The sequence below is a fragment of the Microtus pennsylvanicus genome, chromosome 7, assembly GCF_037038515.1.
Source record: "Microtus pennsylvanicus isolate mMicPen1 chromosome 7, mMicPen1.hap1, whole genome shotgun sequence".
Lineage (NCBI taxonomy): Eukaryota > Metazoa > Chordata > Mammalia > Rodentia > Cricetidae > Microtus > Microtus pennsylvanicus.
Window position 1 is genome coordinate 124,447,252 of NC_134585.1, and position 21,230 is coordinate 124,468,481.

At 53.1% G+C, this 21,230-nt stretch overlaps 1 protein-coding gene across 3 annotated transcripts; it reads right to left on the minus strand.

Moving 5' to 3' along the window:
- Positions 1-449: 449 nt before the first annotated feature.
- Insrr (insulin receptor related receptor) lies at positions 450-20,910 on the minus strand. 3 transcript variants are annotated; one of them, XM_075978653.1, is made up of 22 exons: positions 20,408-20,910; positions 14,948-15,499; positions 13,351-13,654; positions 13,126-13,268; positions 12,845-12,989; positions 11,679-11,893; positions 11,409-11,535; positions 6,893-7,131; positions 6,239-6,406; positions 5,958-6,153; positions 5,754-5,795; positions 5,456-5,676; positions 5,081-5,217; positions 4,745-4,907; positions 4,509-4,614; positions 3,957-4,009; positions 3,077-3,306; positions 2,617-2,727; positions 2,374-2,533; positions 1,962-2,091; positions 1,695-1,829; positions 450-1,356 (listed from the first exon to the last, which is right to left on the minus strand). In XM_075978653.1, exons 1-22 carry the CDS (start codon positions 20,493-20,495, stop codon positions 1,116-1,118), a joined length of 3,906 nt encoding a protein of 1,301 aa, XP_075834768.1. In that variant the 5' UTR covers positions 20,496-20,910; the 3' UTR covers positions 450-1,115. The 3 variants fall into 3 exon arrangements, with proteins under 3 accessions (XP_075834768.1, XP_075834767.1, XP_075834769.1); XM_075978652.1 differs by having other exon boundaries at positions 1,006-1,356; positions 5,081-5,232; positions 20,408-20,566; XM_075978654.1 differs by having other exon boundaries at positions 1,266-1,352; positions 5,081-5,232; positions 20,408-20,566.
- Positions 20,911-21,230: the final 320 nt, after the last annotated feature.

Sequence of the window (21,230 nt, forward strand, 5' to 3'; positions counted from 1 at the left end):
GTGCAACTTCAGCACCCTTCAAAGGCATACACAACAGAGCCGACATTCTGGTCTCCCAGAATAACCACACAGAGCCTGACACAGACCCTGCTCTGGTGTGTGTCTCCCCTGCCTTGGCTAGGGCACTAGTAGGGACAGGCACTGTCATCAGGGCCCCTCTCCCACTCCATGTTCTGGCCACTCAGAATCTGTCCTGTGAGCTTCTGGAAGCTTGCCCATTGGTGAGATACAGCGAGGATTGGTTGGCTCTGCAGAGAGGCCTGACACAGCCTCTTCTGGCCATGAGAATACCACAATGACAAGATTGTTCTGTGTTGCTGTTGTGGGTCCTGGCTGCTGGGGTCCTCATGGAGGTAATGTTTCATATCAGTATGTTTATCTTCTATTGCTGCCCTAGGAAGAACAGAGGAAGTCTCTCCAGAGTCAAGACTGTAGCTGGAGACCAGAGTACAAACAGACCTTGGTATTTATTGTGTCTTTTTCAGCCTTTCCGGGAGGGGCTGGGGTGGAAGATGGGAGGAAGGAAGGTGAGGCTCTCCCAGCCTGAGCATCCAGGCCTAGGAATCCAGCAAACAACTAGAAAGGGGGAGACTGTGCATCAAGGGGTGCCCTTGAGGCAAAATAGGGGGAGCACCAAGCTTGGGGTCCCTGGGCAGAGCAGGGAGAGATAAGTGAGGGCTTGTGGGAACCCACTTGCTCAGTGGCCTAGGGTTCCTGCTCTGTCCTGGTATGTGGGGCAGAGGGCAGGAGAGGAACACAGGGAAAAGAAGGGGCAGGCCCCAAAGTGAGTAGCGAGATCTCCCGGCCTGCCTCTGGACACTGGAAGGGGCGTGTCTCTGGATTCTGCCCCCAGTGGAATAGCTTCCTCACTCTGAGGGAGGTCACTCCTGTCCTGTGGTCTGAGTCCTGCTGGTTATGACCGCTCATACTTCCCACAGACTAACTCTGAGTCTGGTCAGATGCCGCCCCTTCTGGCTCCTGTTTTCTGCTAGTGCTGGGCTAACTCTTGACCTGCCTGAGGGAGACTCAGGATGAGAGGTGAACATACAGACATAAGGATTGGGTTCTGCCTTCTCTGCCCATGGGGAGCCAGTCAGCTGGGGAATGGGTGACCCTCAGTGTCCTGGGTCTCTATTTGGGGGCCTGTAGTCTGAAGTTCCATTTGAGTTTGGGGGGGAGTCAGGCTCTGTCTCAGTAGGGAGCAAGGAGGCCTGGCCCCGCTGGCATTCTGGGCTGTAGTAGAAGGAACAGAGCCGGAAGGAGGGCCGAAGCTCATTCTGTATGCGATCCAGGATGTGGACGAAAGTCGGACGCAGGCGCGGACTAGGCTGCCAGCAGAGTCTCATCAGCTCCTGTCTAGGGAGGGTGAGGTGGGGTTAGAGGGAGCCCAGATGCTCGCTGCCTCCCACACTGGAAGTATCAGTTGGTGGAAGGAAGGGATCAGAAGGGAATAAGTGAGGAACATAGGTGAGTTAAGATCTGGGAGTAGCCGGGCGGTGGTGGTGTACGCTTTTAATCCCAACACTTAGGAAGCAGAGGCAGGAGGATCTCTGAGTTTGAGGCCACCCTGGTCTACCAAAAACAAAAACAAAGCAAATAAATAAACAAAAGAGCTATGAGTCAGACGCTTTGGAAGAGCTGGGTCAGAGTCAAGGGTGATGAACAAGACGAAAAGGGCCGCGGGGATGACTCACAGCTGAAGCGGACAGTTCTCCAGGTCCTCCAGTACTCCACCATCCATGACGAATTTGAGCACTTGCTCATTTGATAGACCCTGGTATGGTTGTTCAGCCAAGGTCACAATCTCCCAGAGCACGACACCAAAGGACCTGGAGAACACAAACAACAGCCCAAATCAGCACCCTTCCAGTTGCTCAGCACTCCTAGTGAGGACGTGTCCCCAACCCTTCCAAGATGCTGCCTGCACATCCATGGACCCCTCTGCCCCTGTCAGGCCCTACCAGACATCTGAATGAGTGGTGAAGATTCCATCTTTGAGGGACTCAGGGGCCATCCAGCGCACAGGCAACAGTCCCTTTCCACCTTTGCGGTAATAGTCTGTCTCGTACACATCCCGGGTCATGCCAAAGTCTGGAAAGTAAGAGTTTAGGGGCACGGGAGTCATCACCAGTTCTCCTAGAAGACAGTCCTCAAACTTCTCTCCCCGCAGCCTCTGAGCATCCTGGAAGGTGTGATTTCAGAGGATCCTGGAGGTCATCCCTGCTCTTGGACGTGGAGACTGAGATGGGGGGGTGGACGGGACTGGGGGACTTGCCTGTCAAGCCTTCGAGCCAGGCCTGGTCTCCTATAGCTAGCTTAGGGGAAGAAGCTCTACCTTCAGGCTTCCCTCAGCTACCCGGTACCCCACTGTACCACCAATTTTGACGGTGAAATCCTGGGACACCATACAGTTGCGGGCTGCCAGGTCCCGGTGCACAAACTTATTGGCAGCAAGGTAGGCCATGCCGTCTGCAATCTCGCCAGTCATCTGTATCATGTCACTGAGTTCTGGCTGTGGAAGGCCAGGGTTGTTCTACAGGCAAGAGAGGGGCTGGTGAAGGACAACTTCTCAATTCCCCAGCCTCATATCTTCCTCAGGATCTTCCCTGTTCCAACCTCTGCCTCAGGTCTCAGAGATCGGAGATGGCTCTTGAGGTCCCCACGGTTCATTAGCTCCATGATCACCAAAGTTGGCTGGCCCTGAGACACCACACCCAGCAGGCGAACCTGGGAGGACGAAGATCTTGGTTGTAGGTCTCTCTCTTATCCACGTGGCCAAAACCTGGACCTTCTGTGATTATACCCTGACTCAGATACCTCTCCTAACCCCCACCCTGCCACAACTGCAGTCATAATCCTGACCTTACCCAATCATATCTGATTATCATCATAATCATGAACTTGGTCCCACTCAAGACCCCAATAACTCCCTGGAAACCTAATACTGTGCCCCGACCTTGACTGATCTCAGCGCTAGACTCTGCTCCTATTAGGGCTTTCCCTACAGTCCAGCCCGGACCTCATTTCAGACCCTTTCCTTCTTACCACAGAGCCTTCACCCTTGGTATGATCTTACCACATGATGACACTTGAATGCTTTCATGACGGAAGCTTCTTTGAGGAATTCAATTCGCTCCCGCGCGCTGGCCAGCTCATTAACTGTCTTCAGGGCTACAGGTGTAGACTCCTTTCCAGCCTCAAGCCCTTGTACCAGTCCCTCATAGACCATCCCAAAAGAGCCTTGGCCCAGCTCCCGGATGATGGATATTTGCTCCCGAGGCACCTCCCACTCATCAGGGACATACACTGAGCAGAGATATGTGTCAGAGGCAAGAGTGCCTCTCTCTGCCATGCCTTCATCTGCCTCTTGACTCCACCCCCCAAGCTATTATTGAACTTTAATGTGAAAAAAATTATGTTTCTAAAGGTCACACAGCTTCAGCACGCAGGTAACTACAGAGTCAGATAAAGGCATCAGTCGGTTTATGCTGGCTCCCTCAGTACAGAAAACAGTCAACTGTTATTTTCAGATTAAGGCAGTCATTTTTTTCTCATGTGTGCACGGTGTGTGTGTGTGTGTGCCTTCTGAGTTATTGCATTGATACAGGGTCTCCCATGGACCTGGAAGCTCCACGCTTTGACTAAGCTTGGGGAGCACACAACAAGTTCTGGGAGGCTCAGTGCTGGAGTTACAGGCACACAAGCGATGCCAAGCTTTTGATGTGAGTGCTGGGCATTCAAACTCATGCTTGCAGAGGGGGCACCTTTCCCCACTGAGTTATCTTCCGAGCCATCACCCCCAGACCATCAAAGGCTACAAAGACATTTCAGATGCCCTTTTGAAGACTTCTCTTCTGAAATGCTCTGTTCTCAAAGCCACCTTCCCCAAGAAGGTCCTGGAACTCTGCTCTTCGGCTCCTGCCCTCTTTCCCAGGCCACCCGTGCCCTGGACTTACTGTGAGAAGCACTGAAGTACTCTGGATTCACAGATGTGTACAGTGTGCTGCTTCTGCAATGGGGGCAATAGGTCAGGGAGAGAAATGAACACACCAGGATTATGGGGACTACACTTGCTCTGGTTAGGGTCCTAGACCTGGGGTCAGATTGGCCGAGAATAGGTGGAGTCACGGGTAGATGAGGGTGTCCTCTCTCAGTGGGCCCAGAGGGGCTTGATGACTCTAGACAGGGGCATAGGGTGGTCTCCTCTTGTCTCAGCAGAATCAACCTAATTTTTTTTCTCAGCTTGAGCTAATGGTATGGTGACCAGTAGTCCTTACGTGCCCACACCACGATGTTTCTCAGGAGACAAAGCATTTCCAGGTTAACACAGATGAATTACCATCTTAGCTAAGAGGCGTGACTCCTCCATGCCTTCCAGGGAAAGAGTTATTGACTTTAAGGAAGTCCTTTCTGTTGTCTAAACTATTACCCTCTGAGTGTGCTGACACTAGCCCTGGGAGACAGCGAAGGGCGAGAAGAGGAAGGAAATGTGTGGGACTTGTCATCACCTCCTCTTGTTGTAGAAGAAACCGAGGGCAGCAACCATGATGAGCAGCATGAACCCCACAGGGGTGACAGTGAGGAGGATGCGCAGGCCCCCAGCATCCTCTTCCTCTGGTGGTGGAGGGGGGGATCGACAGATTAGAGTGGAAACTGCTTCTCTGGCAACACTGGAGAATGGTGATGGGCCGGCCTGACAGTAGCAGAGAGCGGCTGGGCAGATTGGGGAGCAAGTCCGCCTTACCTGGACCAGTGATGTAGAAGGCGACACCGTCTGTCCAGGAGCCATTGCCAGCCAGTGAGGTGGCCCGGACTCTAGCAGAATAGTTTCCAGGGGGCAGCAGGGCCAGCTGTACCCCACCAACTTTGGCATATCGAAGTCGAGACACACAGAGCACTGTGGCCTCCTGCAGGAAGAACAGACAGCAGGCTGTGAAGTGGGTGGAGGTGCAGACCCAGACTGGGGTCCTGGGTACACACCTCTCCCAGGTGCAGACTGGGATTGGGGTTCCGGGGTACACACCTCTCCCAGGTGCAGACCCAGACTGGGGTAGGGGTCCTGGGTACATAGGGTACACACCTCTCCCAGGCGGCGGTACTTGATTTCATACTTGAGGATGAGCCCATTGGGGTCAGGTGGTTCAAGCCAATGCAGGACGACACTGCTTCTGCCAGCTGCCTTCCAGGCCACCTTCCCTGGGATGTCATCCGCTTCTCCTGCAGGAGGGGCATCTGGCAAATAGGCCACAAGCAGTTCTTCTTGCTCACTTTCAGACCCTGGCTAAACTGGGCCCAATGGGGAAGTTTGGAGAAGTTCCACAATCGTGGGAACTGGGAAGGGCGAACCGAGTGAGGCTCTAAAGTTAGTGGGAGTGCAAACCTGCTGCTTACAGAGCACTGACTGGGCAGTTCTTGGAGTCAGTAGTGGGGGTGCAAGCTGTGAAGGGACACCTACTATGTGGCATGGTGCGTGCAAAGACGAACGTGGCGGCACTGCAGCCCACAGTGTGTGCCGCGTGGTTGCAGGCATGGATGTCAATCCTGTATTCCGTGAAGTGCCTCAAGCCGCTCAGCACCGCTCTCTCCCGGGGAACCTTGTCCTCTTGAATCTCAAAATCCGAATTGTTGGTCCCTAGTCTGAGAGGCCCAGCTTCCCGGCGGTGCCTCTCTAAGTCCCTGGAAATGGGATGGGTCAGAGCCAAAAGGCCTGTTCCCAGAGCCCCTTCCCACCTCCAGCTTCCGTCCCAGCTCACCTTTGGGGACTCTTGTTAATGGATGTTACTTTCCAAGGGGACCTGGGAAAGCCAGGGCACCTCTCAGCTCCCGGGAGCTCTGCGGCTGCGCCCCGCCTCCAAATCAACCCCTACCAAGGCCAGGCCCGCATCGTAATAGGCCCCTCCCACCAAGTCCCACCCTCTCCAAGTACCGCCCCTCTGGTCCTCCCAACCAGGTCTTACTTCGGGATGGTGATGGCATGATGCAGGAAGTTTTCAAACTTTTTCTGGAACGTGACCTCTTGTGTCTCCAGTGCGGGCAGCACCTGCCCAGGAGGTGAGTGTTGGCAAGGACAACAGCCTTGCTCAGGCTCAGCCTCCAGCGCCGGGTCTTCACGGTCGAAGCGTGCGTCATGGCTGCTGGTGGGCAGCCGTAGGCCTGTGGCCACCGCGCAGAAGAGAGAAGTCAGGACAGCGGTCCATCCGCCACTGAGCATCCCCGGTCTGGGGCACCCCCAGCGTACCGCGGTGGCAGTAGTCATTGATGTAGAGGTCACCGTCCTCTGCTAGACGCTGCCACAGCACCAGGTAGTAGGTGATATTTCCATTGCGCTGGACCGGCGGCTTCCAGCGCACCAGAAGGTGTGAAGAGGATTTGGACGTGGAGATGACATCTTGGGGCACCGTGGGGGCTATGATTGTGAAGAGGGTGATGCTCAGAGGTGGGGCCCCTTCTGAATACTGTGTGATAATGAGCCCCTCTCTCGGGATCCATCCGCCTTTTCCAGGGGGATCTATGACTTTCAGCCCTCCTTCCCTAGAAATCATTCTGTCCTTTCTCTGTTTCAGAAAATAGGGCGGATGAAACTTCATTCATGACAGGCAAGCTCTCTCCTAACTGAGCCGTGGCCCCAACCCTGGGGAGGCAGCACTGTTTTACAGAAGCGCAGGGTTCAGGATTTAGTTCTCCAAATCCTTCACAGGAGGTTGAGTTCACTCGGCGATCTCAAGTCCAACCCAGCCTCACCCAAGCACAAAAAATACTCTGATTCTTGGTAGTGCCAAAGAATCTGACCTTCTACCCCGTGGGGTTCCCCAGCCCGTCTGTGTCTAGCGCCCGTGTGCCTCTATCTTCCTTCCTAGGATTCACGCCTCTCATTCTGGAGCCCTCAGCTTACCGGCAGGCAAGGTTCGAAGGTAGACGATAGGGCTCTGGGCTCCTTGATGGGGGCTGTCCTCCGCAGTGGTCAGTGTGATGGCTCGCACAAACACAGCATACTGTGTCCAGGGCTTAAGGGGCGCTAGGGTCACCCCTGGCTCCTGGGTACGGCTGAGAGGTAGTTCCACATCCAGCAGGTTCCAGCTCTGTGTTCCACACGCATCTGGACCCACGTGTTCTGTGGCGTTCTGGAATGGGCTGAATACACCATCCCCAGTGTTGGGGTACGGCTCAGACCCATATCCGAGCTCTAACACCTCCCCCCACTATGCAGAACGCCATAGCCCTTTTCCCACTTTGCATGTGAGCACAGCTGTGATTTTTGCCAATTCACCCACCCTTTGGGGCTTATGATCCTCCACACATCACAAATTATAATGAAATATCCCTCATCCTTAGTAGGAATTATTGAGTTTTTGTCCTAATGAGAATAGCCAGAAAAGGAAAGAAAGAAAGAATGAATGAAAAAAGAAAGAAAGGAAAAGGTTTGCACTGTATTAAAACAAAACCTAGAAAGTGGGTATTGGCAAAGAAGCAGATCATTCTCATCTCTAGGACCAAGAGAATCATTCTCATCCTCTGGAGCTAGGACCAAGAGAGCACTCTCTTGCTGACAGCAGAATAATCCTCTCTTCTGTTTTGTTCTGTTCTCGAGAGTATTTCCAAGTAGCCCAGCCTAGTCTTGAACCTGTTGTCTTTTGTCTTTGGCTCCTGAGTGTTTACCATGATTAGAGGCTTGCACCACCACTCCCAGTAGGTAGAGTGTCTTAGCCAAAGTCCCTGCATGAATTTTAGAAGTCTATGAACCTTCTAGACTACAGGCATGGTTCTACATGTGTTTGTGTTTCCATAAACACCTTTCTAGAGGTGGGTTCCTAGCTTTCATGATGTCCAAGAACTCCCTATGTAGACTAGGCTTGCCTCAGACTCACAGAGATTCACCTGTCTCTGCCTCCTGAGTGCTGGGATTAAAGATGTGTGCCACCACACCAGGCCAGCTCTCATGTCTGTAGATCCCCAAAGCCAACAACCACGGCCTCCAGGGAATAACTGAGGCGGACTTTGGGGATTAGACTGGAGGCAGGCCATGCAGAGGTACCACAGGCTTTAAGGATACAAGGAGAGCTAGCTTCTAACCAGAGAAAATAAGGTTTTGGAGTACTGTAAGGCATCACATCCATGTTCATGATATGATTATTTGATGGTAGGCAGAGAGGTGGGATTATGCCGAGCCAGGGACAAAAAAATTATGTGTGTGTAATGGTGTATAGGTGGGGATGCCCTCAGTGATGCAGGTGTGTGTGTGTGTGTGTGTGTGTGTGTGTGTGTGTATGTGTGTGATGGTGTATAGGTGGGGATGCCCTTACTGGTGCAGGTGTGTGTTGTGAGTGTGTGTGTTTGTGTGATGGTGTATAGGCGGGGATGCCCTCGGTGGTGCAGGTGTGTGTGTGTGTGTGTGTGAGAGAGAGAGAGAGAGAGAGTGTGTGTGTATGTGTGTGTGTGATGGTGTATAGGTGGGGATGCCCTTACTGGTGCAGGTGTGTGTTGTGAGTGTGTGTGTGATGGTGTATAGATGGGGATGCCCTCAGTGCTGCAGGTGTGTGTGTGTGTGTGTGAGAGAGAGAAAGAGAGAGAGAGAGAGAGAGAGAGAGAGAGAGAGAGAGAGAGAGAATGTGTGTGTGTGAGAGAGTGTGTATGTGTGTGTGTGATGGTGTATAGGTGGGGATGCCCTCAGTGCTGCAGGTGTGTGTGTGAGAGAGAGAGAGAGAGAGAGAGAGAGAGAGAGAGAGAGAGAGAGAGAGAGTGTGTGTGTGTGTGTTGGTGTATAGGTGGGGATGCCCTCGGTGCTGCAGGTGTGTGTGTGTGTGTGAGAGAGGGTGTGTATGTGTGTGTGTGATGGTGTATAAGTGGGGATGCCCTCGGTGGTGCACTGGTTCAGGTGTGTGGAGACCAGAGGTCAATGTTGAAGTGTCTTCCTCAATCACTTTCTTTATTTTGAGATCGATTCTCTCACTGAACTTGGGGCTTTCTTTTTCTGCTCAGGTGCCTGGCCAGCGAGCTCGCAGGCTCACCATCTCTGCCCTCCAGCGCTGGTTTTACAGATGCTACTGCCACACCTGGTTTTTCTGTGAGTTTGAGGGTTCCTCTCCCTGGGCAGCACAAACCACCTTATCCACTGAGCCTTCTCCCTGGCCCCAAAGACAGATATGAGGTAGGTTGAGTGGGATGAGGAGAGGCTTGAGGCCCAGCTCCAAGTGCCTGTTCTTGCTGGAACTCAGAAGCAGGATGGCCCAGGAGCTGGTATGGGGTTACAGAGTGGGCATCATGAGGGCAGGTGCCTTGTGAGATATGACGCACCGAGTAGGTGTTTGTCAAAACCAGAATTGGACCGAGATTCTCAGGGTCTGCCCCTGAGGACTCACACAACAGTCATAAGATAAAGTGGGGGTTCCTCAGGAACCCTAAGATGCTTTGCCCCTAGCACGGAGATGTGTAGGTTGTGAACTGCTTGAGCATAGCTAGGGAGGTCTTTACACTGCTGCCCACGTCAATGACTCCTTGAGGTGTGTCCTATGAACCACCAACCTCAACATCAGCTAGGAGCTTGTTAGGAATGCAGGCCATAGGCCTTGCCTGATATTAACCAACTCAGATTGTTAGGTGAAGCCGGGATCTGTATTTGACACACTCTCCCTTCTCCCCGTATTAGACATTCTCCTGCCATTGGGCTAAAGGAGAGCCTGGGCCAGTTGAGCACCCTGCTTCTGTGGGCTCCCTACTTGTTTCCAGACAGACCCTGGGTGCTGCTGCAATAAGGCCTTTCAATTCTAATTTGCAGAAAGCATTTCCAGTTTGGATGGTCCAGACCTGTCTACCAAGGAGAGAGAGCACCTCCTCCTCCTCCTCCTCTTCTTTTTCTTCTCCCCTTCCTCCTTCTCCTCCTTCTTCCTTTTTCCCCCCGAGACAGGGCTTCTCTGTAGCTTTGGAGCCTGTCCTGGAGCTCACTCTGTAGACCAGGCTGGCCTCGAACTCACAGACATCCACCTACCTCTGCCTCCCGAGTGCTGGGATTAAAGGTGTGTGCCACTATCACCTGGTGGAAAGAACTTCTTATTCCCTGCTCTTGATCATCAAAAATTCATATCTCTCTTATAAGGAAATCTCTTGAGCTTGTTCCCACTCTAGCCCTGGTTCTTGGGGTGGAACTGGGGCCTGTCATGCTAGGCAAGCATTCTGCCACTGAACTCCACATTCGGTCCATCTACTGTTTATTTTGAGACAGGATCTCACTAGGCAGACCATGCAGGCTTTGAATTTAGGATTTACTTGTTTTAGCCTCCTTCGTGTTGTTCATAGGACTGTGCGGGACACCTGTCAGTGACACTTGTTTTAGAAGTCCTCCTTGTAGTACCTCTCTTGCTAACGGCAGTCCATTCTCTCCAAAGAAATAGCCCATTTCAGCCTGGAGTGTAGCTTAGTTGGTATAATATTTGACTAGCATGCACATTGCCTGGAGTTTGACTCTTAGCATCACATAAATGGGCTATGGTATGAACTTCTGTAATCTAACACTTTGGTGTTGAAAGCAAGAGGGTAAGTTCAAAAAGTTTGAGGGCAGCCGGGATATATAAGATCTACTTAAGAAGAAGAAAGTGCTGGACAGTGGTGGTAAAAGCCTTTAATCCTAGCACTTGGAGGCAGAGGCAGGCAGATCTCTGTGAATTTGAGGCCAGCCTGGTCTACAGAGAGTTCTGGACAGCCAGGGCTACATCATGAGACAATGTCTTATATTGAGAGACAGACAGACAGACAGACAGAGAGACAGAGAGACAAAGAGAGAGAGAGAGTGACAGAGAGAGAGAGAGAGAGAGAGAGAGAGAGAGAGAGAGAGAGAGAGAGAGAGGAAGAAGGGAGGAAGAAAAGAAGGAAACAAGAAAGGAAGGGAAGGAGGAGGATAGGTTCCTGCTCTTCTCCCTCCCCAGGCTTTAATGAAATGCTGGTAAAAAACGCTCCTAAAAGTGGCCAGATTAGTAGATACTTCCCAAACCGCTGCTGGGCAAGAGGATGTGGTCAGCAGAGAACTTTAGCACCGTGGATTGAAGCTCAATTAGCCACACTGTTCTAGCAAAATGATCTTCTGGGCTCTCAGAAATCCTGGCTGTCTCTTCGTTTCACTTGGTGAGGAGAAACTGAGGCATGGAGGACCAAAGAAGGTGAGACAGATCCAGGCAGTATGTGACTGTGGGTCCTAGCCTTCAGGTCTCGACATCCCAGCCTGGACATGCCCTCACCTCCTTTGGTTTTGAAAATAATTGGACTCTGCATAGCACACAGGCCTGGAATCTCAGCGTTCTTGGAGGAGAGGATTCAGGAAGAGGAATCTTTTGAGAGTTGGACACTGATTTACATAGTAAGGCCCTGTCTCAAAATGGGGTGAAATTAGGGTCCTCCGTCTGGCACCACTCTCTACTCACGACTCCTTGTAATAGACGATGAAACTGAGCAGATCCCGGGCCTCCAGGGGCTCATAGCGCTCCCAGCGCAGCAAGATGCGGTCTGCCTCAGTCAGGTTGAACACGAAGCGCAGAGTGCGAGTCTGGCCTGGGTAGGGCGAAAGGAAAGCATTCTCTCCGCACGCCTGTCACAGGCTCGTGCTGACTTACACTGACCCCACGGCTTCTCATCCCCTTGGGTGACTCCCCCCTCCCCGTCTATGGTACTCCTGGGGTTGGGCAGGTCTTTACAGGCAGCGCGATCTCCGTTGGTGCGGGGGTTGATCTCAGCTTTGCTCTGCCGTCCTCTGGTCCCTGTCACCTCCTCCAGCTGGTATATGTGCTCCATGCAGAGGCGTGGGTTGAAGGCGAAGTACATTTTACCCACAGGAATAGTGAGCCCCACAGTCACCCAGGACCCCAACTGTTGCAGGTTCTGGTTGTCCAACACGTAGAGTGTGTAGTTCCTGGAGAAAGCCGGGTGCCTTGCTCTGCACGGTGTCAGGGGTTGGGGCACGAGAGGGGCTGGCTCATGGGTTCCCCTGCAGAAGCTGCACTGGGCACAGGTGTAATCTGCGGTCCATTCACCCCACGAGGGGTTCAGGGACTCTCTCTGTGCCACTGACTAGGAATATGACATCCTGAAATTCCCCGCCCCCTCTGCCGACCTCACTTTATGTCCCTCTCCTCCTTCATATCACCTTAATAGCACTGGCTGTGGAGACACAGGAGCCTGCCGGCCAGCTTGGCTATAAGTACCCCTATATCATATATGATCATATGTGAGGAGACAGAAGAAGCCACAGGGAACGATTTGACTGGTGATGATTTAAACTTCTTCTTCCTTGGTTTTTTTTTGGGGGGGGGGTTCGAGACAGGGTTTCTCTGAAACTTTAGAGCCTGTCCTGGAACTAGCTCTTGTAGACCAGGCTGGCCTCGAACTCACAGAGATCCACCTGCCTCTTCCTCCTGAGTGCTGGGATAAAAGGTGTGCGCCACCATCGCCCGGATAAACTTCCTTTTATTTTGAAAACTACTGATGACTTTGTGATCAGGCCTTAGTTCCTAGGTGGTAAGAATGATTTTATGCTCAGTCAGGTTCACTTAGCAACCAAACTGACCAGGTGTTTCCATCATGGCCCATTGCCATGGAAGAGCATAGAACCAGTGTTGTGTATTCTGTGTTCTGGTCCCTGTTTAAAGCACTTTACACACAACGGTGTAAGTAGCGATCACAATCCTAGGGCACAAGCTTCATTTCACAGAGGGGAAACCCGAGGACCAGAGAAGGCAAGCAGCCTCCCCACACTCACACAGCTAGTAACCAGCAAACTAACTTACAGAACCCATTCTCTTCACTAGTGTTCCAAGAAGGCTGAGGAAAAGGGGGCTGGTCAGGCTGATTTCTGACCCCTTACCCATCCACCATGGAATCTCCCCGGATTAGTTTGAGGTTCTTGAAAAAGCCCAAGGACACGAGTGCAAATGAGTGCTTGATTTTGAGGAAGCCGGTGATGGTCTCCACCAGCCCCAGGTTGTGTTGAAGCTCGGGTTCCAGGTTGTCTGAGGATGAGGAAGATAGGACTGGAGTAGGGTCGGGGAAGGGTAGGGAACTGGAGGGACAGAGGCAGAGGACCCTGGATGAGGGAAGCCACGCATGGACTGCAGTTAGGAGGGTGTGGTCAGGAAGAGTACTGACAGCCTTGGCGAAGGTTGAGGATGAGGCTTCCCTCCACGTGGGTGCAGCCCACCAGGTCCTGAGTGGCCTGGACAGAGTCGATGGTCTTTGTGCCAACTTTGCACTCCTTGGGGCACAGTCCCTCGCACTTGTGGCAGAAAATGCTGGCAGGACAAGCAGATAGCCTAAGTCTCGGGCGATGAAACTGCTCAGGCCTCCCGACAGCCCCAAGGGTCTGCCCCTCACCTGCTGCTATTGCGGGTGAAGCCTGGAGGGCACTGAGCCAGGCAGCTGCCCTGGTAGATGCCAAAGGTGGCGGTGTGGCCAGGCACCTCACGCAGATGAGCACAGACCTCAGAGGTGACACAGCGCCAGGACTCATACTGGTAGGTGCCCGGAGGGCAGGTCCGGAGGCAGGCTCCTCGGAAGTAGAGGTGGCGGCAAGCTACACAGGCTCTAGAGTCTTCAGGTTGGCTGCAGCCCCCCAGACATTCATCATGGCAGCACTCACCGCCTGCTGTGCAGGCCAGGCCGCCGGGGCAGGGACACACTGTGGGCAGAGGACCGTTAGACTTTACCTGCCCCTTGGCAACCCCTCAACAATGTCCTTTTCCAACCCTGGCCCACCCCATCCTGGGGTGACCCTCTCAGCACCAGGTGACACTACTGACTTTGTTTCCTTGTGTCATGGATGCTTGAAGGCCTCTCTCTGTCCTCCACCTTGAGAGTATCAGAACTCAGGCTAGCCTGTGTTGCAATCCCAGCACTTGGGACGCAAAAGCTGTTGCACCTCTGTGAGTTTGAGGCTAGCCTGGTCTAGTGAGTTCCAGTCTAGCTTAAGCTGGACAGAGAGACCCTCTCTCAGAGAAAAAAAAAAAGAAAGAAGAAAAAGCCTCAGAACTCAGGATGGAGCAGCGACCTTGTCCATCAGGGTTGCTGTTCTGCAGCCTGCTGTCCTGTCTAGGCTGTCCCGTGGTGACTTGATATAGTGCCAAGGAGAATCAGCTGGCTACTCCTGATCAGCTAGGCCAGGGCAAGGTGGGTCCAGCCAGGGCCTGTTGACATGGCACACAAATTGAGAGGACATGTAGCAGCTGTGTTTACAGCCAACAGGGAGGCAGCTCACTGCTGATACAGCAGGCTCTTGTTATTCTCCTGCCTGGAGCCGAGGCTAGAGGTGAGGGGCACACTTTGAGCTGTATGAAAACGACTCCTGGGCTAGGGGACTCCAGATCTGCTCCTGGCCTCTGGAAGATCTTACCCCACTGCTCACTGTGTTCCTTCTGCCTCCACTAATGTACTTCCTAGGTCATGGGCTTCCCCTTGCCTGTCTAAGTCTTTCCATCCCTTCCCTCTCCTTTCTGTTCTCAACATGGCATCTCTGGCTCACTGCTGCCAGTGCACCCGCTGATGGCACGGGACTGAGACCACATCCCCTATCGTCACCAGAGGAGACAGAGGTGGGGATGCCAGGTGAGTTCTGTCCACTTGTGTCTCCCCTCTTCCCAAAGCCCCTCCTTACCTACTCTGTGCCTGCCTGATGCCATGCCAATTATTTAATTTCTGTGAACTTCGCTTTCCTTTCCTGTAAAATGGGATAATAAGGGTACCTGTCCCATAGGAAGGATAATGGTTTGAAAACAATGGCTGCAAGCCAGACATATATCTGTAATCCCAGCACTTAAGAAATAGAAGAATTAGGGTTCAAGGCCAACCTCAGCCACATGTCAAGTTTCAGGCCAGCCTGGACTACATTATATGTTGGCTCACAAACCCAACGATAGCAAAAGGTGGAAGAGCCCCATCTCCCTGTGCTACAGCCATGTTCTGTGCAAGTGCCCACCTCTCTGGCAGTGACTGGAGGTCCAGCACCTGTAGTCAGTGTGCCCACTGAAGGTGGTTCTCGCACAGGGCTCACCAGCAGCACCCAGCACACCAGGGCACACGTCAGCACACTCCTCGCCCAGTTTATTCCCCACAATGTGGTTGGTGCCCGGCGCAGGCTGCAACAGGCCCCAGTCAATGGTGGAGAGGTGGCAGAGTTCCTGGTTCTTCTCCACACGCACAGCCCCACGCAGCACAGCCCCAAGCGACGGCAGTCCAATGTCCCGCAGGTGAGGCATCTCAAAGATAATGAGGGCATAGCCCAGGAAGAGGCGTGCACCTCGGATCACAGCAAGGTTAGGGAAGAGGTCTCGAAGGCTCTCCAGGCCATAGACTCGGAACAACAGCAGGTAGTCTGTGACCTGGGTAAGGCGTGGGAAGCTGAGGCCTCTGAAGTCCTCTCCAGTGGCAGCAAACATGAGAAGGATCTGCAGGTGACCCTCCACCACGCTGCAGTTCTCCAGCCGACGAAGCTCTGTGACCTCAGAGCGGATATCCAGGCTGGGGCACACTGTGGACACAAGTGGGCCGGCAGATGAGAACAGCGCAGACCAAGAACCCTGTCCTGGCAGCTCTGGAGGGGGACCACACTGGCAAGTTGGAGGACACGGCAAGGGGTACCAGTCGGAGTCCTGGCTAATCAGCTCCTCCCACTGTCTTGCTTAAACCAGTCTCCCCTGCTCTTTTCTGGGGGTCAGTGCTGGTTAGGCAAACACCATACCATTGAGCTACATCCCCAGCCCATGGTGTTTAGAGAGATCACTGCGTAGCTCTGGTAGCCGGGAACTCTGTCCTTCTGCCTCTGTCTCCTGAGTCTGTGAACCACATCTGGTTTCCCCGTGACTCCCAGCTAACTTACGTGTAATTTCTTCATTTGTTTTGCTTATTGCAAGCCTCATGAGGGCAGGAATTTGTTTAATTCATTACTTTATACTTTCACGGGTAGTGCCTGATGCAAGATTGGTGCTCTGTGAATGCTTGGTGAGAAAATGAGCGCACAGTGTGCCTGAGAGGAAGTGAGTACAGAGTGTGTACTGAGTGTGTACTGAGTATGTACTGAGTGTGTACCGAGTGTGTACCGAGTGTGTACCGAGTGTGTACTGAGTGTGTACCGAGTGAGTACTGAGTGTGTACTGAGTGTGTACCGAGTGTGTACCGAGTGTGTACCGAGTGTGTACTGAGTGTGTACTGAGTGTGTACTGAGTGCGTACTGAGTGCGTACTGAGTGCGTGCTGAGTGTGTACTGAGTGTGTACTGAGTGTGTACTGAGTGCGTACTGAGTGTGTGCCGAGTGCGTACCGAGTACCGAGTGCGTACTGAGTGCGTACTGAGTGTGTACCGAGTGAGTACTGAGTGTGTACTGAGTGCGTACTGAGTGTGTACTGAGTGCATACCGAGTGTGTACCGAGTGTGTACCGAGTGTGTACTGAGTGCATACCGAGTGAGTACCGAGTGCGTACTGAGTGTGTACTGAGTGAGTACCGAGTGTGTACCGAGTGTGTACTGAGTGTGTACTGAGTGTGTACTGAGTGTGTACTGAGTGCGTACTGAGTGTGTACTGAGTGCATACCGAGTGTGTGCTGAGTGCGTACTGAGTGCGTACTGAGTGTGTACCGAGTGTGTACCGAGTGTGTACCGAGTGCATACCGAGTGTGTACTGAGTGTGTACCGAGTGCGTACTGAGTGCGTACTGAGTGTGTACCGAGTGAGTACTGAGTGTGTACTGAGTGCGTACTGAGTGCGTACTGAGTGTGTACTGAGTGCGTACTGAGTGTGTGCTGAGTGCGTACCGAGTACCGAGTGCGTACTGAGTGCGTACTGAGTGTGTACCGAGTGAGTACTGAGTGCGTACCGAGTGTGTACCGAGTGTGTACCAAGTGCATACCGAGTGTGTACCGAATGTGTACCGAGTGAGTACCGAGTGCATACCTGTAGGGATAAGTCCCACCCCTTAGGGGGCGTGTTCGCCTGGTCTCCGCGGGAACGGTGGTTCTGTAAGTCTATCTCTACATTAAAACTATATATATTCTTACAAACTGTCTGCATTCGTTTACACCGCTACACATACCGAGTGTGTACGGAGTGCGTACCAAGTGCGTACTGAGTGAGTACTGAGTGTGTACGGAGTGTGTACTGAGTGTGTACTGAGTGCGTACTGAGTGAGTACTGAGTGTGTACTGAGTGTGTACTGAGTGTGTACTGAGTGTGTACTGAGTGCATACCGAGTGTGTGCTGAGTGCGTACTGAGTGCGTACTGAGTGTGTACCGAGTGTGTACTGAGTGTGTACTGAGTGCGTACTGAGTGAGTACTGAGTGTGTACTGAGTGTGTACCGAGTGCGTACTGAGTGTGTACTGAGTGATTACTGAGTACCGAATGAGTACCGAGTGTGTACTGAGTGTGTACAGAGTGCGTACTGAGTGTGTATTGAGTGAGTACCGAGTGAGTACTGAGTGTGTACCGAGTGAGTACTGAGTGCGTACCGAGTGTGTACTGAGTGCGTACTGAGTGTGTACCGAGTGAGTACTGAGTGTGTACTGAGTGTGTACCGAGTGTGTACTGAGTGTGTACCGAGTGAGTACTGAGTGTGTACTGAGTGTGTACTGAGTGAGTACCGAGTGAGTACCGAGTGTGTACTGAGTGTGTACCGAGTGCGTACTGAGTGAGTACCGAGTGAGTACTGAGTGTGTACCGAGTGTGTACTGAGTGCGTACTGAGTGTGTACTGAGTGAGTACCGAGTGTGTACTGAGTGCGTACTGAGTGTGTACCGAGTGTGTACCGAGTGCGTACTGAGTGTGTACCGAGTGAGTACTGAGTGCGTACTGAGCATGAGCTTCTCTCCCTGTCCTCAGGGAGCAGGCTCCCCAGTAAGAAATCGTTTTTTGCTCTGAAGGGACTTTCCATGGTTCCTCCTTACCAAGGTCCTCATTTTACTTCCTCAGCCCAACATTCTGGGTGTAGACAAGCTGGTGTCCATTCACTTCTCCAGGCTCAAACCCAGAAAGGCTCTGTAGGTCTTTGACCTGCATTGCTGGGGGCTGGTGTCCTTTCCTTAACTCTCTGGCCGGAGCTCAGCAGCGAGCTGTTCTAAGTCCAGTTTGCATCTCCCATGGTACCCAGCTCAGGACTGGAACCTCTGGCACTCAGAAACTCTGGGCCAGCAACATCTGGATCCCAGGTCTACCCTTTCCTTTGGAACCTAGTCCATTCACCTCTGTTCCTTAACAGGAGCTGGATGCTTAGTCCCAGTTTAACATCCAGGTCTGTTTCCTCTCTCCTCACCTGGCCCTCCAGAAATGACCCACTTTGGCACCACACCACACATTCTCCCATACAGGCCAGCCCTGTCCCTGGCTCAGGGCTTGTCAAGGACAAACAGGATAGAAAGCCTGGCTCCCTGTACTTTCTCTCTGTGGTTGATGCTCGACTGTCCAGCTGTTGGATGTGTGTGCATGCACACGCTCACTTGCTTGTGCACACACTAGGCAAGGCAGGTACACACACACACACACACACACACACACACACACACACCAAAAAAAAAAAGAGGAAAAACACTTCTGTTCTCTCCAGGAAAGACAATTAGGTTCTTTGAGGCAGGTAGGGGGGTTCCCTCAGGCGCTCTGCTTCCCATCATGCCTTAGCCTCTCTAGAGCTCCCCTAATGTGAGACATTGGAAAAACAAATCCAAGACCTCTTCAGATTAACCCCTGCCTTTCCTCAGGACACGCTCTAGGTAGAGCTTCACTGGGAAACAGCAGCTGTGCTCCTTGACTAAACACTAAGTCCCAGGATTTGCATGCTTTATTTTGACAACTGTGCTCTTGCCTGGCATCTGCTGTGCAGTATGCTGGCACAGAAGGGGCAGGGGTAGGTGCTCAGGCTGGCACAGAAGGGGCAGGGGCAGGGGTAGGTGCTCAGGCTGGCACAGAAGGGGCAGGGGCAGGGGTAGGTGCTCAGGCTGGCACAGAAGGGGCAGGGGTAGGTGCTCAGGCTGGCACAGAAGGGGCAGAGGTAGGTGCTCAGGCTGGCACAGAAGGGGCAGGGGCAGAGGTAGGTGCTCAGGCTGGCACAGAAGGGGCAGGGGCAGGGGTAGGTGCTCAGGCTGGCACAGAAGGGGCAGGGGTAGGTGCTCAGGCTGGCACAGAAGGGGCAGGGGTAGGTGCTCAGGCTGGCACAGAAGGAGCAGGGGCAGGGGCAGGGTGCTCAGGCTGGCACAGAAGGGGCAGGGGTAGGTGCTCAGGCTGGCACAGAAGGAGCAGAGGCAGGGGTAGGTGCTCAGGCTGGCACAGAAGGGGCAGGGGTAGGTGCTCAGGCTGGCACAGAAGGGGCAGGGGCAGGGGTAGGTGCTCAGGCTGGCACAGAAGGGGCAGGGGCAGGGGTAGGTGCTCAGGCTGGCACAGAAGGGGCAGGGGTAGGTGCTCAGGCTGGCACAGAAGGGGCAGAGGCAGGGGTAGGTGTTCAGGCTGGCACAGAAGGGGCAGAGGCAGGGGTAGGTGCTCAGGCAGGTCACCATGCATTGCGAATCTTCTGTGACTGGGCCCCTTTCAGAGGGCACCTTACCCCAGTCCATTTGTATTATCTGTATCGGAAAGGAAGCCCCTGCCTTGACCTTGGAAGCCCCACTCAGAAGAGCATCCTAAGACCCTTCACACTCCCAGAGTGCTGAGTTCCCAAGCTCTCTGTATGGAGGACAAAGGCAGTCTCTGGCAACCTTCTGAAGGCAATTTGGTCTGCAGGTGCACTCACACTTCCTGGATGCCTTTGTTGGGAAGTGTGTGTGGGAGGAACAGCACTGAGGCCAGAGGGTAGACAGATCTCTCAGGCAGCCTTTCTGCCCACAGTGGGTGGGGAACTTGGACTAAAGCTGGAGCTCAGGGCCTGGCCTGGGGCTGCCTCTCCAGCCGCTGAGCCTCCTATCAGCACAAAGGGTCAATTGCTTTAATGGTGCCTGGTGTCAGCTGCTGGTCCCAGGCTGCCCCTTATCATTTAGTGGCCCCAGAGAAGACTTCTGATTTCCACAGTCTCACTTTGGTTCAAACTCAGACTTTCCTGGGATAGCGGTTTCACAAATAGCAATGGGTTCATTCCATTTCTAACTCCTTAACTCTTACGAAGCTGAGAGGGTAAAAAAAAACTTATATGAAGATTTTTTTCCCTAGTGAAAAGTCCTTTTGAGGGCTAGCCCTAGTCCTTAAGTTCCCATAAAGATTAAATAGAAGCCAGAGGCGGTGGCGCATGCCTTTAATCCCAACAGAGGCAGGTGGCTCTCTGAAGGCTAGACTGGTATACAGTGTGAGTTTTAAGACAGCCAGGGCTAAACAGAGAAACCCTGTCTCTAAAAACAAAACCAAACAAAGACAACATAGAAGCTTTCTGGGAGCGAGATGGGGTTGGAAAGACGTTGCTGGGGACTCACCCTCTGGTGTGTCCAGGCCAGATCCCAAGGACAGCAGGCTCATAAGCAAGTGTACTCTCCAGGGCCACAGAGCAGGCACTGCCACCATCTCAGCCCTGAGTGTCCTCCAGGTGTCCTACTGGGAAAAAGGGTCTCATGGGATGCAGACCCAGGTTCCGGGGTGGGGAGTGAGGTACAGGGGCAAAGGGATTGGAAATCTGAAGTAGAGACAGCTTAGATAGAAAAGAATTTCGGACCAGAGGAAACAAATGCTGTGCCAGGCAGCTGCACACAGCTTCAGATGATCCAGAGACAGAGGCAGAACAGAGGGAGATGCAGTCAGAAGCAGAAGACCCTCAGAGAGGCTTCCAGGGAAAGAAATTGACTCAGAATTCAGAACACGAAGGTTCAGGGGCCGGACAGTCGCGCGAGGGGAGGCGGAGAAAAAGCCCCGGGAGCGTCCAGGGGCTGCGGCAGGGTCAAGAGGAGCGCAAGACTCCACCCTGAGACTCCGGCTTCTGTTCGCTGCAGCTCCCGGGCTGAACGCAGGGACCTCGCCCAGCTCCCGCCCTTTCCAGAAACGGATTGGTTTGTGCGGATTTCTCTGTTCTTTCTGCCCCTCCCACAAAGTCAAGTAAAAATATTTAGCCTGTCAACTGAGGGAGGTGGGGGGACAGATGTGTTGGGGAAAATAAGGCCAAAATGCCGAAGGGGTTGGGGGCCAAGAAATCTTGGCAGCGTCTCTCTGCCACCTCTGCCACCGCCTCTGCTAGCTGCAGACGTGGAGGCAGCGACTGGGCGCCGTGTTCTGAAGAGCGCAGGTTCTGGAGTTCAACAAGTGTTT